Here is an 18,915-nt window from a genome sequence, read left to right as displayed (position 1 = left end):
ACTTGGAGGAATCAGAAACCAGGGTATGATTTATCATTTATGTGCTTCAGATCATTACTGTTAGTCTTTATAACCCAACTTAGAGGAGTCAGAAACCAGGGTATGATTTATCCTTTATGGGCTGATGTATGAGAGGCTGTTAAACCAACTAAAACACAATATCGTAATATCCTTTGTAGTTGGACTCAATCCAAGTTTAGGTAGGGCATCAATTAATTTCTGTGTTTAGTAAATCACTTCTGAAATGCAAAAACATAATATGGATTTTACAAACTAGCTGTTGACCTAAAAAGTATAACCAAAGTTCACAACTTCGTGCGCTGTATCTGGAAACGTATTTGAAAATATTGTGCTATTGTATTGTAGTATGTTGAAAAATGGTTCATTGAAAATATCTAGCCAAACAATGACTATAAACTGGATACCAATCGTGTTGGGAATGCAAAAACATAATATAAACTTTTCATAGATTGCTACAGAGTCATGTTAACGACAGGCTATGTGAATAAAAGAAAGTGACATGACAAAAAATTTAAATAAAATATTTGGCTTATCGAGCTTCAAATTTTTGCTACAGCTATTTGTGCTAAGATAAGATTCTTAGAAACCGTATTCAGTCACCAACTAATTTTTGACTTATGAAGTAGAAAACAGTTTGATAACTTGAGGAACAGTATCTGCCAACATACTTGAAAATATTGTAGTATGTGAGAACATAGCTTGTTCGATATTTTCTAGCAAAAAGACCGTAAACCAATAAATCTTAGGGAGTTTGCAATGATGGTTCTGAAGCATTTGTAGTATGCAGACTATGTTACCCCAAAGAGTATAAACTAAAATCTTAGATCAGTTTTGTGGAGTCATATGAATGAACTCTGTGTATTTGTAGATCCCCAGTCAAATCAAGAGGCAACTGATGAGTTGGAAGTTACTGAATCAGGTATTTGGTGTTTTCACTAGGAATTATTTTAGTATTTTTACTTAAGAAACTGTTTGATTGCAAATCTAACTGTAAAAATTGAAAGATATGAGTTTCTACAAATTAGGTAAATTAAAATTTTGGTGATCATCTGAAATCTTGGTAGAAGTAAAATAGTTACCAACTTTTCTCGCATACCCATGTACATTTGACAAATTGTCAGGACATTACAGTTATGGGAAATTTTCATAACTGATGTATTTGAACGAAATCTAACTTGCTCCGCCTTACATTGCCATTTTTATATTTCATTTATGTTCAAATAGTAATATGAGTTTATGCTCTTATTAGCTATTAAATATTGCATGTTACCTTCGAAGTAGTTCATTAGCAATATAGATAGAAGTAAGTCTTTTCCATTCATGTCATACTAAGAGACTGAAAATTAGGCATTGATAGAATTTTGAGCTGCACAAAAGTTGATTTATACATTTTGTCGATGAAACTGGATAGAAAGCAGCGCTACAGAAATTACCACTTTTTTAATAAAAACTACGGGGCAAAAAGTAAAGAATCTATATTCATCATCCACTTTAGTTTAATTCTCAACTGGCTGGAATATTGCAAGGCGTTAGTTTTTGCCAGCCAAATAGCACAAAATATTAAGGAAATATAACTCAATTTTCTTGACAAAGAAACATTAGTTCATTTAGCAAACATTTTAAATGCAAGTCTAGTACAAAAGTGTGTGAGTACTTAGTCTAATTCTTAGCATTTTTAGATGGGTACTTAGTCTAATTCTTAGCATTTTCACATGAGTACTTAGTCTAATTCTTAGCATTTTCAGATGGGTACTTAGTCTAATTCTTAGCATTTTCAGATGGGTACTTAGTCTAACTCTTAGCATTTTCACATGAGTACTTAGTCTAATTCTTAGCATTTTCAGCTGGGTACTTAGTCTAATTCTTAGCATTTTTAGATGGGTACTTAGTCTAATTCTTAGCATTTTCAGATGGGTACTTAGTCTAATTCTTAGCATTTTCAAATGGGTACTTAGTCTAACTTTTAGCATTTTCACATGAGTACTTAGTCTAATTCTTAGCATTTTCAGCTGGGTACTTAGTCTAATTCTTAGCATTTTCAGATGGGTACTTAGTCTAATTTTTAGCATTTTTACATGGGTACTTAGCCTAATTCTTAGCATTTTCAGATGGGTACTTAGTCTAATTCTTAGCATTTTCAGATGAGTACTTAGTCTAATTCTTAGCATTTTCACATGGGAATTACAAAGAAAATTTCATTAAGATATTGTAAAAAAAGGTGAAATAACCCTTCCAATGCACCAAACCAAATTTCCATCAATAAAAAGCTTGCGTACAAGACTGATACATGTATGTATATTTGCATATGTAATGAAAGATGGCAGTGTAAACGTAAAGACAGGCACAGAAGTGCTTTGTCTTTTTTTCTCTCAATTAGGGCCCTTATATATTGGTTTGTTGCATTTTGGATCTCCTTATATAATGGTTTGTTGTATTTTGGGTCCCTTTATATAATGGCTTGATTGGTTTTGGGTTTCCTTATATAATGGCTTGCTGTGTTTGGTTTCCCTTATATAATGGCTTGTTGTGTTTTTGGGTCCCCTTATATAATGGCTTGTTGTTTTTTGGGTCCCCTTATATAATGGTTTGTTGTATTTTGGTTTCCCTTATATAATGGTTTGTTGTGTTTTGGGTCTCTTTATATAATGGTTTGTTGGGTTTTGGTTTCCCTTATATGATGGCTTGTTGTGTTTTGGGTCCTCTCATATAATGGCTTGTTGTGTTTTGGGTTTCCTTACGTAATGATTTGTTGCGTTTTGGATCCCCTTATATAATGGTTTGTTGTGTTTTGGTTTGTCCCTATTTTGAGCAGCTCAGTCTTCTCAGATATCTGGATGGTTCGCCTTAAATGAAACGACCCTGGGCCAGTAGGTGCCACTGCAGTTTGCTTCATCATTTATTTTGTATGCAATATGAAGCTAAAGCTGTGATCTGCTAAAAATGTTAAGTATATCATAACTCGGAAATTAAAAAAAAACTAAAACAATGTTGTTAATATCTTAATTATATTTTCATAAGTTGAAAAAAATATATGCATGCATACCTCTTATCTGTTTTAATATGTTAACTTAAAAGCATTATTTGCCAGTAACATTAAAACTACTCAGTATGATAATAGAAATAGACTACAGCTTTATGTTCTTCAGATCATTACTGTTAGTCTTTATAACCCAACTTGGAGGAATCAGAAACCAGGGTATGATTTATCATTTATGTTCTTCAGATCATTACTGTTAGTCTTTATAACCCAAGTTAGAGGATTCAGAAACCATGGTTTGATTTATTATTTATGTCCTTCAGATCATTACTGTTAGTCTTTATAACCCAACTTAGAGGAGTCAGAAACCAGGGTATGGTTTATCATTTATGTTCTTCAGATCATTACTGTTAGTCTTTATAACCAAACTTGGAGGAGTCAGAAACCAGGGTATGATTTATCATTTATGTTCTTCAGATCATTACTGTTAGTCTTTATAACCCAACATGGAGGAGTCAGAAACCAGGGTATGATTTATCATTTATGTGCTTCAGATCATTACTGTTAGTCTTTATAACCCAAGTTAGAGGAGTCAGAAACCAAGGTATGGTTTATCATTTATGTTCTTCAGATCATTACTGTTAGTCTTTATAACCCAAGTTAGAGGAGTAGGAAACCAGGGTATGATTTATCATTTATGGGCTGATGTATGAGAGGCTGTTAAACCAACTAAAACACAATATCGTAATATCCTTTGTAGTTGGACTCAATCCAAGCTTAGGGCATCAATTAATTTCTGTGTTTAGTAAATCACTTCTGAAATGCAAAAACATAATATGGATTTTACAAACTAGCTGTTGACCTAAAAAGTACAACCAAAGTTCACAACTTCGTGCGCACTATCTGGAAACGTATTTGAAAATATTGTGCTATTGTATTGTAGTATGTTGAAAAATGGCTCATTGAAAATATCTAGCCAAACAATGACTATAAACTGGATACCAATAAATTTTAGGGAGCTTGCAATGATGGTTCTGAAGTAATTTGTAGTATGCAGACTTTGTTACCTCAAAGATTATAAACTAAAATGTTAAATCAAGTTTGTGCTGTCATATAAATAAACTCTCTGTATTTGTAGGCTTACACACACACCGATGGCCAAGTAAAACATTGTCAACTACTGCATCAGGTATTTAGTGTTTGCACTCGGAATTCTTTCAGTATTTTTGCTTAGAAATATGTTTGGTTAAAAATCTAACAGTAAAAATATAGAGGTTTGAATTTCTCTAAAATTAAAATTTTAGGATCCTCTGAAAACTTGGTGGAAGTAAAATGGTTGTCAGCTTTTCTCACATATTCATGCATAATTGACAAATTGTCAGTACATTATAGTTATAAGAAGAGTTCATAGCTGATATAATTGAATGAAATCAAACTTGTTCCGATTTACATTGCAATTCTTATCTTTCATTAATATTCAAAAAGTAATATGAGTTAATTCTTTTATTAGATGTTAAATATTGCATGTTACCTTCAAAGTTGTTCATTAGCAATATAGATAGAAGTAAGTCGTTTCCATTCATGTCATACTGAGAGACTGAAAATTAGGCATTGATAGAATTTTGAGCTGCACAAAAGTTGATTTATACATTTTGTCGATGAAACCGGATGGAAAGCAGCGCGACAGAAATTACCACTTTTTTAATAAAAACTACGGGGCAAAAAGTAAAGAATCTATATTCATCATCCACTTTAGTTTAATTCTCAACTAGCTGGAATATTGCAAGGTGTTAGTTTTTGCCAGCCAAATAGCACAAAATATTAAGGAAATATAACTCAATTTGCCTTGCAAAGAAAAATTGGTCCATTTAGCAAACATTTTAAACTGCCTCGTTTTACACTATTTGCTTTAATGATGTTGTATCTGCTGCAAATTATTTTGCAGCTGACCAGAGACTGAGCAGTTTCTGTGACTCGAGCTTTAATTGGTTTAGTTAGTTTTTAGCTAATCCTTTTTTCTACGAGTTTTTCTACATTTTTTCTTTCTCGTATTTACTTCAGTGTTTAGTTATGAGCTTATTTGACAGTTTTTATAATGGTATTGCTTATTAGCTAATTTTAATAAATATAACCAAAGTACTTGGAGGGAGTGTTAGTTTTCTAAATGGTTCTCACACTGCAAGTTAACCTTGATTGACCAACTTTGGTCAATTTTATGGTGAAAAAAATTTTGGTCTAGATTAATTGGTAATTTATGCAAAAAATATTAAAAGTATTATAAGATAAGGTTGGTGACCTTTTAAAAATTAGTAAAATGATATTATTACGAATTAATTGAAAAGTAGACAAAATTAAAGAGCTAACGTGTAAAGTGTGGCATGCACAAATTATTAGATTATTTCAAAAAGGTTTTTTGCATAAGTGTACATGTTTGCAAAAAACACCGACTAAGTGTATTTGCAGCAGTAAACAAATGACAGGCATAGAATAGATTCATTGGCTGTCTAAGAAATCCAATCAGTTTAATACTTTATTGCATAACGCTGCTTTGTGCCTACAAAAACAACAGTTAGCATTTTACGTACAACAGTGATCGATTGGTAACTTTCTAAAAAGCAAGTCACGGGAAAAATTCAAATACAGTGTGTACAGAACATTATTAACTAAAGCTTTTAGAGTATTTTTAACAGGGCGTGTTGTGTTAAGCTTAACAAATAAGCTTAACAAAATAACAAATAATGATAATAAATTAAAAATTTAATTTAATTTAATTTAATTAAAAATAATAATGCTTAACAAATACGCTCTTAAATGAACAACAAATTTTATACAAACAAGGAAACAAAGGTTAGTAGGGTTGTTGAGCTACCAGTCACAAGTTGAAACAAGTATCTGCCTCTGCTGCTTTTCGGATTATTTTACAAACATTGCAGTTCCACGTGTGTCGGACAAAGCATGGAGTACACTTGATTCAAGACAGGTAGTTATTGGAGGAATTTTGGTAGGACTAATTCTTCTAACCTTGCTCAACTTAGTTTGGTACTGGAGAGTCACAAAACATGAAAAGGTAATTCAGAAAAACGTCTAAAATCTAAAAACTTCAAAGAGACTAACAATTTTATTGATTTTCTACTATGATGACACAATGCTTTAAAATGTTTTAATAAAACAATTATGTCTTGTTGTTGGGAATTATTGAAAAAGCTTCTTCAGTTGGTCTAACAGCATTTTTTTCTTTTTGGAAACTCTAAACATTACATTGTTTGGTAGCATAAAACCCAAAGTTAGTCTCCAAGTATAATTCTATAACAATAACCTTTACCGAAAAATATTACAGTGCATTACCAGGTAGCTTTGACAATAGTTTACCTTTTTGGTTTGGAGTGGAAACCACTAAACCTAGCTTCCAAGTAGTTGGATTACAAGAGTGCACCACCACTCCCAGCTAGTTACTTCATATCAAATATGGCATATAATGTATTAAGGAAAAAAAGTAAATTTATACTTCAATCGCTGTTCCAGCTTAATTTATTATTGAAAAATACAGAGATTTAAATTTGATCATTTTAGCAAAAGAAAACATTAGGAAAGAAGACCACAGCGACACCAGCCACAATTATAGGCTAGGAAAGACACCAGCCACAATTATAGGCTAGGAAAGACACCAGCCACAATTATAGGCTAGGAAAGACACCAGCCACAATTATAGGCTAGGAACTCTTCAATGAATCATATTTCTGAACTCACCATTGTCCTACTACTCAGTAAAATCATTTGTGTTGTGTGCTTTGCCATTCGTATTGATAATAATATTTTTTGCATCACAAATTGTTGATGTTACATTGGGAATCTTTGAGTTTTAATGCATCATATAGCACATTTGCTTGCTTTTCTATGTTCCGAAATTCATGTGCTTGAACAAGGTTTGTTTTCCTCTTTTCATGGATAAGAAATATAGGATGCTACATGTAAACTAAAATATCAAATCAAAAGCAAACAATTTATTTCAAAGAAGGATGTTAGAAAGTTTCATAAAAACATCTAATGAAGCAGTAGGTGAGAAAATAAAATGATGCCTATTTCTATACAATATACTCCTATTGTAGTTACGCTCAATTCAGCTTAATATTCTAGCCCTGTCTAAATTTAAATCTATTTTTAAATCTTATCTCTATTATAAGATTTGTAAATTATAAAGCAGAATTGGCAAAAAAGTTCAGTACAGCAAGGATCTTGACTTAATAAAATTTACAAACCAAGCAACTTTGATAGTTTTACATATCTAACTTCCAGAGTGCCATTTACATGGAACGCTATGAGTTTGAGCTTCAAGTTAGGTTGCTGTAACTCCTCATAGCTGGAATGCCGAAAATGCGAAAAATTTAAAAGAAAAACTTGTTTATATCAAACAAGTTTTTGGTTATTAGCATTTAGCTATTTGATGGTCAGAACCTAAAAATGTTTAACAGACATCAACAACTTTGTGTGCTGTTTTCACAATGCCTTTTTAGGCATAACTTACAAGCATTTACAAAATCTACTTGCTGGCTTTTTAGCTCAAGTAGGTTTTTATTCCATTCTACTGAACATCTTATTGAAGTTAACATATCTACATAGTTGTAAGACAAAAAAAGAATTGGTAAACATGATTTACCTTGTAATTTTTTGAGATTTTAGCCTTAACTTTAGTGGTAGGGAAATCAGTAATAAGACTCACTGTCAAACAATTACAAAATAAACTTCAAAGAGCAACACTAAAAATTCCCCTGTCATACAGCCCACGACCAAAGTGATAATGGTAAAAGGGGTACTGCTATAGAAGAACTGTAAAGAGATTGGCTGGCAAGGCAGGTTGGTCAATGCGTCGACAAAGGACAATGATATCAATTTGTTGTAGTTGGCGAGGTAAATTTATAACAAAATTATTTCAGTTCTGAAGGAAATTGATGACATGACCTCTGAACCCAAATTGGCCACCACGCCAATTTGACGTGAAAGACGGAATATTGACATTGTAGGATTAACTTTAGCAACGAGTAACTGTTCTATAGATGTAAGAAAATATTGATAAATTTATAAATAATACATATATAATAATATATATTATATATTATTTATTTACACATATATTATATAAATAAATTTATAAATATTTATCATAAATTTATAAAATTTATAAATTTTAACTGTGCTAATAAATTTAGGCTTTAGCCAACTAAGGAATTACTTTCACAAATCTGAAGTTTTAGAGGAGCGCTTTCTCTCCTCATCATCACTATTATTTCAGTGAGTAGTTTGTCACAACCGTCTCTTTGTTAAAACTAAAATTCCAGTTTTGCTATTTGTCATTCATTGCTAAACTAATGTTGTCTCCCATGTTTACTTCTCTGCCAGAAACCCTTTTGTTTAAATATTTTTTTGTATGTGGTTTATATAGTGTATCATTTTTTGGCAGCTTTCTCAAAAACTGTTTGATCTGGTTCTTTAACCATACTTGAACTGGCACTTGAAAAGTGCCAAATTTGTTGCCCTGTGTGCGGTTGATCTGTAGGCCATCAATAATTTTCTCAGAGCCCCAACCATGTTTGTTAGATAACGTGAAGGTACATTACACACCAATGTTCTCACTATTCTTATGTGTTATTTTCAGTACTTTTAAGCTTGTTCTACCCTCTCTACTTCCTCTATGTTCTTGCTGCCATAGTGGTTGTAGAGACCCATCTTATGCTGCACCCCGTGAGCTACTTTTGCAACTCGTGTGAAATAACTTGTGGCCTGTTGCCCGTTCTTAACATGTCACAAAAAACTAAACCTGCAAAACACTGTGTTTAGGAATTCAATTACTTTTTCAGTTTTTGGGAATCCAAGAAATGCTCACTCAACATAATAGCTATAATAATCAACGACAGAGGTCCTGGGATATATGTACTGAGATAAGACATTGATATGTCTTGAAACTTTGTCATAGATACTGATTGCAATGGATCAGGTTGTGAAACAGTCGTGAAATCTAACAAAGACAGCTGTACTAGTTCTCAGCCTGTTTATCAACACCTGGTAACCGTACTTTACTTCTGAGTTGCTGTTTTGTTTTGACAACCCCTTGATGTCCTTCAGGTGCTAACTCTACCACATATAACTCTACCACAATCCCTTGATGTCCTTCAGGTGCTAACTCTACCACATATAACTCTACCACAACCATTGCCTCAAGACAGCACTCTATTTTTTCCCCGAGCTCACTGACTGTAGAGTTGAAAGAGGTAGAACAACTCCCAAATTAGTAGTGCAAAGTGCTTCAATGTCACTCTGAATCTTATGGTGTTGTTTAAATTTTTCACCAAATCTTTCCAATTAAAAACTATGAGAAGTGATTTATAAAGCAACACTACTGACATACTGGTTACTTACGACTGTTGGTATTAGCGGCGAATTGTCTATTTTGTTTACCATTTGTAAAACTAGATCGGTAATATTCCTTGTGTCACTTTGGTACACTATGCAAAACCTGAATGACTGCAAATGCACAGGCTGGTGTTCTATCTTTGGCAAAGGTTTAATTTTTGGTTGAATATGAATTGGAGTGGCTTGTGGTCTGTTGTCAACTGAAACTTGGTGTGTTTATAAGGTACATCCTGAAGTGTTCTTAGCCTTGAATCAACAAAAGTGCCTCTATCTCTGACTATATCACTTTTCAATATTATATAATGACCTATGCCCATAAGCAACAATGCGATCAAACCCATTTTTAGTCTATTTAAGTAATGTGCTTAAACCAAGTCAATTGGCATCTGCAACAAGTTTAGTCTCACACTTGGGATCATAGTGGGCCAATGCGTTACTGTTTTGCAACAGTTTTTTGATTTCTTGAGGTTTTCCGCTGTTCATTTCTCTATCTGGATACTATATTTTTGTGCATAAGCCTCATGACAGGTGCAGAAATAGTTGCCCAGTCTGGAGCGAACCTACCCAGAAAAGTTACCAGGCCCATAAAATTCTGTACTCTGTGGCAATATTTGGTGCTTTGAAGTTAACTACAGCTTTCCCCTTTTCTTTGTCAGCTGACACACCTTTGTCTGAGACAATGCATCTCAGACACGTTATGAATTTGCATTGGAAGTTACACTTCTTAAGATTCAGCATTATACCTAGTTTATGGCATCTCTCGAAGAAGGCATTAAGCCGCATATCTTGCTGATTAGGGCGGTAAGCTTTGAAAATAATGCATGTATCATTGGCAACATTTTAAACACTTTCCAAACCAGCAAAAGCGGGCTGAAAGACATACTGAAAGCTTAAGGGTTGACGTTTTTAGCCATAGTCAAGCTCAAATGCGTATCTGTACAGGACAAACAAGGTGGAGAGCATAGAACAATATTACACATTTCTTAATCTAACTCTACGTGATGAAACCCCTGGTTCGTGTTAAACTTTGAGAAAATATTCCCACCTTCCAAATTGGCTAGCATCTCCTTTGTAATAAGGATATAATGGAGCTCGCGGAAAATTACCTTGTTCGCATGGCACATACCTAGTACCACATACCAGTGTCCAAGAGTGACTGCTCCAAAGCAATGACACATCTACAGAGTGTTCTATGACATCATCAGCCATCATCAGCCGTCATCAGCCGTCATCAGCCGTCATCAGCCGTCATCAGCCGTCATCAGCCGTCATCAGCCGTCATCAGCCGTCATCAGCCGTCATCAGCCGTCATCAGCCGTCATCAGCCGTCATCAGCCGTCATCAGCCGTCATCAGCCGTCATCAGCCGTCATCAGCCGTCATCAGCCGTCATCAGCCGTCATCAGCCGTCATCAGCCGTCATCAGCCGTCATCAGCCGTCATCAGCCGTCATCAGCCGTCATCAGCCGTCATCAGCCGTCATCAGCCGTCATCAGCCGTCATCAGCCGTCATCAGCCGTCATCAGCCGTCATCAGCCGTCATCAGCCGTCATCAGCCGTCATCAGCCGTCATCAGCCGTCATCAGCCGTCATCAGCCGTCATCAGCCGTCATCAGCCGTCATCAGCCGTCATCAGCCGTCATCAGCCGTCATCAGCCGTCATCAGCCGTCATCAGCCGTCATCAGCCGTCATCAGCCGTCATCAGCCGTCATCAGCCGTCATCAGCCGTCATCAGCCGTCATCAGCCGTCATCAGCCGTCATCAGCCGTCATCAGCCGTCATCAGCCGTCATCAGCCGTCATCAGCCGTCATCAGCCGTCATCAGCCGTCATCAGCCGTCATCAGCCGTCATCAGCCGTCATCAGCCGTCATCAGCCGTCATCAGCCGTCATCAGCCGTCATCAGCCGTCATCAGCCGTCATCAGCCGTCATCAGCCGTCATCAGCCGTCATCAGCCGTCATCAGCCGTCATCAGCCGTCATCAGCCGTCATCAGCCGTCATCAGCCGTCATCAGCCGTCATCAGCCGTCATCAGCCGTCATCAGCCGTCATCAGCCGTCATCAGCCGTCATCAGCCGTCATCAGCCGTCATCAGCCGTCATCAGCCGTCATCAGCCGTCATCAGCCGTCATCAGCCGTCATCAGCCGTCATCAGCCGTCATCAGCCGTCATCAGCCGTCATCAGCCGTCATCAGCCGTCATCAGCCGTCATCAGCCGTCATCAGCCGTCATCAGCCGTCATCAGCCGTCATCAGCCGTCATCAGCCGTCATCAGCCGTCATCAGCCGTCATCAGCCGTCATCAGCCGTCATCAGCCGTCATCAGCCGTCATCAGCCGTCATCAGCCGTCATCAGCCGTCATCAGCCGTCATCAGCCGTCATCAGCCGTCATCAGCCGTCATCAGCCGTCATCAGCCGTCATCAGCCGTCATCAGCCGTCATCAGCCGTCATCAGCCGTCATCAGCCGTCATCAGCCGTCATCAGCCGTCATCAGCCGTCATCAGCCGTCATCAGCCGTCATCAGCCGTCATCAGCCGTCATCAGCCGTCATCAGCCGTCATCAGCCGTCATCAGCCGTCATCAGCCGTCATCAGCCGTCATCAGCCGTCATCAGCCGTCATCAGCCGTCATCAGCCGTCATCAGCCGTCATCAGCCGTCATCAGCCGTCATCAGCCGTCATCAGCCGTCATCAGCCGTCATCAGCCGTCATCAGCCGTCATCAGCCGTCATCAGCCGTCATCAGCCGTCATCAGCCGTCATCAGCCGTCATCAGCCGTCATCAGCCGTCATCAGCCGTCATCAGCCGTCATCAGCCGTCATCAGCCGTCATCAGCCGTCATCAGCCGTCATCAGCCGTCATCAGCCGTCATCAGCCGTCATCAGCCGTCATCAGCCGTCATCAGCCGTCATCAGCCGTCATCAGCCGTCATCAGCCGTCATCAGCCGTCATCAGCCGTCATCAGCCGTCATCAGCCGTCATCAGCCGTCATCAGCCGTCATCAGCCGTCATCAGCCGTCATCAGCCGTCATCAGCCGTCATCAGCCGTCATCAGCCGTCATCAGCCGTCATCAGCCGTCATCAGCCGTCATCAGCCGTCATCAGCCGTCATCAGCCGTCATCAGCCGTCATCAGCCGTCATCAGCCGTCATCAGCCGTCATCAGCCGTCATCAGCCGTCATCAGCCGTCATCAGCCGTCATCAGCCGTCATCAGCCGTCATCAGCCGTCATCAGCCGTCATCAGCCGTCATCAGCCGTCATCAGCCGTCATCAGCCGTCATCAGCCGTCATCAGCCGTCATCAGCCGTCATCAGCCGTCATCAGCCGTCATCAGCCGTCATCAGCCGTCATCAGCCGTCATCAGCCGTCATCAGCCGTCATCAGCCGTCATCAGCCGTCATCAGCCGTCATCAGCCGTCATCAGCCGTCATCAGCCGTCATCAGCCGTCATCAGCCGTCATCAGCCGTCATCAGCCGTCATCAGCCGTCATCAGCCGTCATCAGCCGTCATCAGCCGTCATCAGCCGTCATCAGCCGTCATCAGCCGTCATCAGCCGTCATCAGCCGTCATCAGCCGTCATCAGCCGTCATCAGCCGTCATCAGCCGTCATCAGCCGTCATCAGCCGTCATCAGCCGTCATCAGCCGTCATCAGCCGTCATCAGCCGTCATCAGCCGTCATCAGCCGTCATCAGCCGTCATCAGCCGTCATCAGCCGTCATCAGCCGTCATCAGCCGTCATCAGCCGTCATCAGCCGTCATCAGCCGTCATCAGCCGTCATCAGCCGTCATCAGCCGTCATCAGCCGTCATCAGCCGTCATCAGCCGTCATCAGCCGTCATCAGCCGTCATCAGCCGTCATCAGCCGTCATCAGCCGTCATCAGCCGTCATCAGCCGTCATCAGCCGTCATCAGCCGTCATCAGCCGTCATCAGCCGTCATCAGCCGTCATCAGCCGTCATCAGCCGTCATCAGCCGTCATCAGCCGTCATCAGCCGTCATCAGCCGTCATCAGCCGTCATCAGCCGTCATCAGCCGTCATCAGCCGTCATCAGCCGTCATCAGCCGTCATCAGCCGTCATCAGCCGTCATCAGCCGTCATCAGCCGTCATCAGCCGTCATCAGCCGTCATCAGCCGTCATCAGCCGTCATCAGCCGTCATCAGCCGTCATCAGCCGTCATCAGCCGTCATCAGCCGTCATCAGCCGTCATCAGCCGTCATCAGCCGTCATCAGCCGTCATCAGCCGTCATCAGCCGTCATCAGCCGTCATCAGCCGTCATCAGCCGTCATCAGCCGTCATCAGCCGTCATCAGCCGTCATCAGCCGTCATCAGCCGTCATCAGCCGTCATCAGCCGTCATCAGCCGTCATCAGCCGTCATCAGCCGTCATCAGCCGTCATCAGCCGTCATCAGCCGTCATCAGCCGTCATCAGCCGTCATCAGCCGTCATCAGCCGTCATCAGCCGTCATCAGCCGTCATCAGCCGTCATCAGCCGTCATCAGCCGTCATCAGCCGTCATCAGCCGTCATCAGCCGTCATCAGCCGTCATCAGCCGTCATCAGCCGTCATCAGCCGTCATCAGCCGTCATCAGCCGTCATCAGCCGTCATCAGCCGTCATCAGCCGTCATCAGCCGTCATCAGCCGTCATCAGCCGTCATCAGCCGTCATCAGCCGTCATCAGCCGTCATCAGCCGTCATCAGCCGTCATCAGCCGTCATCAGCCGTCATCAGCCGTCATCAGCCGTCATCAGCCGTCATCAGCCGTCATCAGCCGTCATCAGCCGTCATCAGCCGTCATCAGCCGTCATCAGCCGTCATCAGCCGTCATCAGCCGTCATCAGCCGTCATCAGCCGTCATCAGCCGTCATCAGCCGTCATCAGCCGTCATCAGCCGTCATCAGCCGTCATCAGCCGTCATCAGCCGTCATCAGCCGTCATCAGCCGTCATCAGCCGTCATCAGCCGTCATCAGCCGTCATCAGCCGTCATCAGCCGTCATCAGCCGTCATCAGCCGTCATCAGCCGTCATCAGCCGTCATCAGCCGTCATCAGCCGTCATCAGCCGTCATCAGCCGTCATCAGCCGTCATCAGCCGTCATCAGCCGTCATCAGCCGTCATCAGCCGTCATCAGCCGTCATCAGCCGTCATCAGCCGTCATCAGCCGTCATCAGCCGTCATCAGCCGTCATCAGCCGTCATCAGCCGTCATCAGCCGTCATCAGCCGTCATCAGCCGTCATCAGCCGTCATCAGCCGTCATCAGCCGTCATCAGCCGTCATCAGCCGTCATCAGCCGTCATCAGCCGTCATCAGCCGTCATCAGCCGTCATCAGCCGTCATCAGCCGTCATCAGCCGTCATCAGCCGTCATCAGCCGTCATCAGCCGTCATCAGCCGTCATCAGCCGTCATCAGCCGTCATCAGCCGTCATCAGCCGTCATCAGCCGTCATCAGCCGTCATCAGCCGTCATCAGCCGTCATCAGCCGTCATCAGCCGTCATCAGCCGTCATCAGCCGTCATCAGCCGTCATCAGCCGTCATCAGCCGTCATCAGCCGTCATCAGCCGTCATCAGCCGTCATCAGCCGTCATCAGCCGTCATCAGCCGTCATCAGCCGTCATCAGCCGTCATCAGCCGTCATCAGCCGTCATCAGCCGTCATCAGCCGTCATCAGCCGTCATCAGCCGTCATCAGCCGTCATCAGCCGTCATCAGCCGTCATCAGCCGTCATCAGCCGTCATCAGCCGTCATCAGCCGTCATCAGCCGTCATCAGCCGTCATCAGCCGTCATCAGCCGTCATCAGCCGTCATCAGCCGTCATCAGCCGTCATCAGCCGTCATCAGCCGTCATCAGCCGTCATCAGCCGTCATCAGCCGTCATCAGCCGTCATCAGCCGTCATCAGCCGTCATCAGCCGTCATCAGCCGTCATCAGCCGTCATCAGCCGTCATCAGCCGTCATCAGCCGTCATCAGCCGTCATCAGCCGTCATCAGCCGTCATCAGCCGTCATCAGCCGTCATCAGCCGTCATCAGCCGTCATCAGCCGTCATCAGCCGTCATCAGCCGTCATCAGCCGTCATCAGCCGTCATCAGCCGTCATCAGCCGTCATCAGCCGTCATCAGCCGTCATCAGCCGTCATCAGCCGTCATCAGCCGTCATCAGCCGTCATCAGCCGTCATCAGCCGTCATCAGCCGTCATCAGCCGTCATCAGCCGTCATCAGCCGTCATCAGCCGTCATCAGCCGTCATCAGCCGTCATCAGCCGTCATCAGCCGTCATCAGCCGTCATCAGCCGTCATCAGCCGTCATCAGCCGTCATCAGCCGTCATCAGCCGTCATCAGCCGTCATCAGCCGTCATCAGCCGTCATCAGCCGTCATCAGCCGTCATCAGCCGTCATCAGCCGTCATCAGCCGTCATCAGCCGTCATCAGCCGTCATCAGCCGTCATCAGCCGTCATCAGCCGTCATCAGCCGTCATCAGCCGTCATCAGCCGTCATCAGCCGTCATCAGCCGTCATCAGCCGTCATCAGCCGTCATCAGCCGTCATCAGCCGTCATCAGCCGTCATCAGCCGTCATCAGCCGTCATCAGCCGTCATCAGCCGTCATCAGCCGTCATCAGCCGTCATCAGCCGTCATCAGCCGTCATCAGCCGTCATCAGCCGTCATCAGCCGTCATCAGCCGTCATCAGCCGTCATCAGCCGTCATCAGCCGTCATCAGCCGTCATCAGCCGTCATCAGCCGTCATCAGCCGTCATCAGCCGTCATCAGCCGTCATCAGCCGTCATCAGCCGTCATCAGCCGTCATCAGCCGTCATCAGCCGTCATCAGCCGTCATCAGCCGTCATCAGCCGTCATCAGCCGTCATCAGCCGTCATCAGCCGTCATCAGCCGTCATCAGCCGTCATCAGCCGTCATCAGCCGTCATCAGCCGTCATCAGCCGTCATCAGCCGTCATCAGCCGTCATCAGCCGTCATCAGCCGTCATCAGCCGTCATCAGCCGTCATCAGCCGTCATCAGCCGTCATCAGCCGTCATCAGCCGTCATCAGCCGTCATCAGCCGTCATCAGCCGTCATCAGCCGTCATCAGCCGTCATCAGCCGTCATCAGCCGTCATCAGCCGTCATCAGCCGTCATCAGCCGTCATCAGCCGTCATCAGCCGTCATCAGCCGTCATCAGCCGTCATCAGCCGTCATCAGCCGTCATCAGCCGTCATCAGCCGTCATCAGCCGTCATCAGCCGTCATCAGCCGTCATCAGCCGTCATCAGCCGTCATCAGCCGTCATCAGCCGTCATCAGCCGTCATCAGCCGTCATCAGCCGTCATCAGCCGTCATCAGCCGTCATCAGCCGTCATCAGCCGTCATCAGCCGTCATCAGCCGTCATCAGCCGTCATCAGCCGTCATCAGCCGTCATCAGCCGTCATCAGCCGTCATCAGCCGTCATCAGCCGTCATCAGCCGTCATCAGCCGTCATCAGCCGTCATCAGCCGTCATCAGCCGTCATCAGCCGTCATCAGCCGTCATCAGCCGTCATCAGCCGTCATCAGCCGTCATCAGCCGTCATCAGCCGTCATCAGCCGTCATCAGCCGTCATCAGCCGTCATCAGCCGTCATCAGCCGTCATCAGCCGTCATCAGCCGTCATCAGCCGTCATCAGCCGTCATCAGCCGTCATCAGCCGTCATCAGCCGTCATCAGCCGTCATCAGCCGTCATCAGCCGTCATCAGCCGTCATCAGCCGTCATCAGCCGTCATCAGCCGTCATCAGCCGTCATCAGCCGTCATCAGCCGTCATCAGCCGTCATCAGCCGTCATCAGCCGTCATCAGCCGTCATCAGCCGTCATCAGCCGTCATCAGCCGTCATCAGCCAAACATTAAACTCTAGTTTGCGTTGTAGCTTATCCCTGAGTTCTAACGATTTCCTCTGCAGAAGTTGAGCCACTGGCTCCACACAGGAATCAATGTGAAATTTCACTCTTCAACGTTTGCGTTTGCCCAGCCCTTAGAAAACTTCAAGAAAACTATTGATAATATTAGACAAAACATTAAACGCAACGCTATTACTCTTTGACACAAACAACAGCCTAACAGCTGTTTCATGGCTCAGTAAACACTTAGCTATATTATTATACACCTAGAAAACAACATTAACTTACTGCAGCATTAATTGAACCCAGAATATTTAGCCTAAGTTTGCAGCTGTAGCCAAACAAATTGTCACCATCAGTAACAGGTTACAGGTATATTTTCTTTTTAAGCTTGTTGCAGTGATCAACACTCGTTATGTTGCTGCAAGCTCCTGTATCAACAATAAATGGAACTAGCTCACCCATTATGTTAAGTTCACACTTTGCCATTTTACTCCTCACATTTGGGCCAAGAGGACATAAAGATCATCATCAACATTGAAGAAGTTGTCATCATTCCCTTCCGCCACTGTAGGTGCTTCTTTACAAAACCTTGTACCCTGGCACAATGTCCTTTTTTGTGAAAGATTATATAAGTGTGGTTTAGTGCTAGATTATGCTTATCATTACTTAGAAGCTTGTAACTCATGTACCTGTAGGATAACTTGTTTGAGGCAGAACTAATTCTAAATTTCTTGTTATAAATTCAAAATTCATCTTTTTTTAGCAGGTGCCCTTTTCTAACAGCAGCCACTTGTACTATCAGATAATATGAAGACATTGCGTTCATTTTCTCCTTCATTTCTGAGACAGACGCAACTTTGACCAGTTTATTGAACTGCAACAGTTCATCTACCTCTAACGACTTAATAACCACTTGGGCAATCTTAAGATTTATTCAGATTCTAAATTTCTCAACCAGATTTTTTTCTAATGGTCCGCCAAACTCACAGGTGCATGCTTAAACCATAACTCTTTTATCAAGGCTTTTATCGTATGTTCTAGGTAAATCAAACACGCTGATTCTGATTTTGTACTCTAAATAAAGATTGGTTCATTAACTTTCAAAATCATGAAGTTTGTTTTTAAAGCGTTTCAATATTGGTCTCAAAAACAACACAAACTGCACAACAAGCTCCGCCCATAAATATGTGACGTAGCCTAACTTTTTAAGTATGGAAATTAAAATGTTTAGTCTGATTTAGAATGATAGAGATGAGTGTCTTAAAACCCATTATCTTCTAAATTCATCCTTCAAAATAATCTCAGTATTTTATAAAAGGTAGATACGCTATTTAAAATTGCTCGTAGCTTGTTACAGGATGTTTAAAAGGCTGAACGCCAAAAATAGAGCTCAAAAAAGCGTGATTTTATCATAAGCTAACATTGTTAACACACTTTTTTGAGCTCATTTTTCTCGGCGTTCAGCCTATTAAACATCCTGTAACAAGCTACGGGCAATTTTAAATAGTTTATCCATTTTCATAAAAGACTCAGATTATTTTGAAAGCTGGATTTAGATAATAATGGGTTTTAAGACACCCGCCTCTATAATCCTAAATCGGACTAAACACCTCCAACAACTCCAACCTCCTAA

The 18,915-nt window shown here is 42.8% G+C and overlaps 1 protein-coding gene across 1 annotated transcript in view; it reads left to right on the top strand.

Annotated features, from left to right (window-relative positions):
- Window positions 1-18,915, top strand: part of LOC137390614 (mucin-21-like) — a 39,343-nt gene that overhangs the window by 10,852 nt on the left and 9,576 nt on the right. Inside the window, exon 5 of the mRNA XM_068076940.1 lies at window positions 890-940. Within this exon, the coding sequence (XP_067933041.1) occupies window positions 890-940 (51 nt within the window). The remainder of the gene's footprint in view (window positions 1-889; window positions 941-18,915) is intronic.

Source organism: Watersipora subatra, chromosome 3, assembly GCF_963576615.1.
Source record: "Watersipora subatra chromosome 3, tzWatSuba1.1, whole genome shotgun sequence".
NCBI lineage: Eukaryota > Metazoa > Bryozoa > Gymnolaemata > Cheilostomatida > Watersiporidae > Watersipora > Watersipora subatra.
The sequence above is the reverse complement of the archived record's forward strand: the minus strand, read 5'-3'. Positions and strand labels throughout refer to the sequence as shown.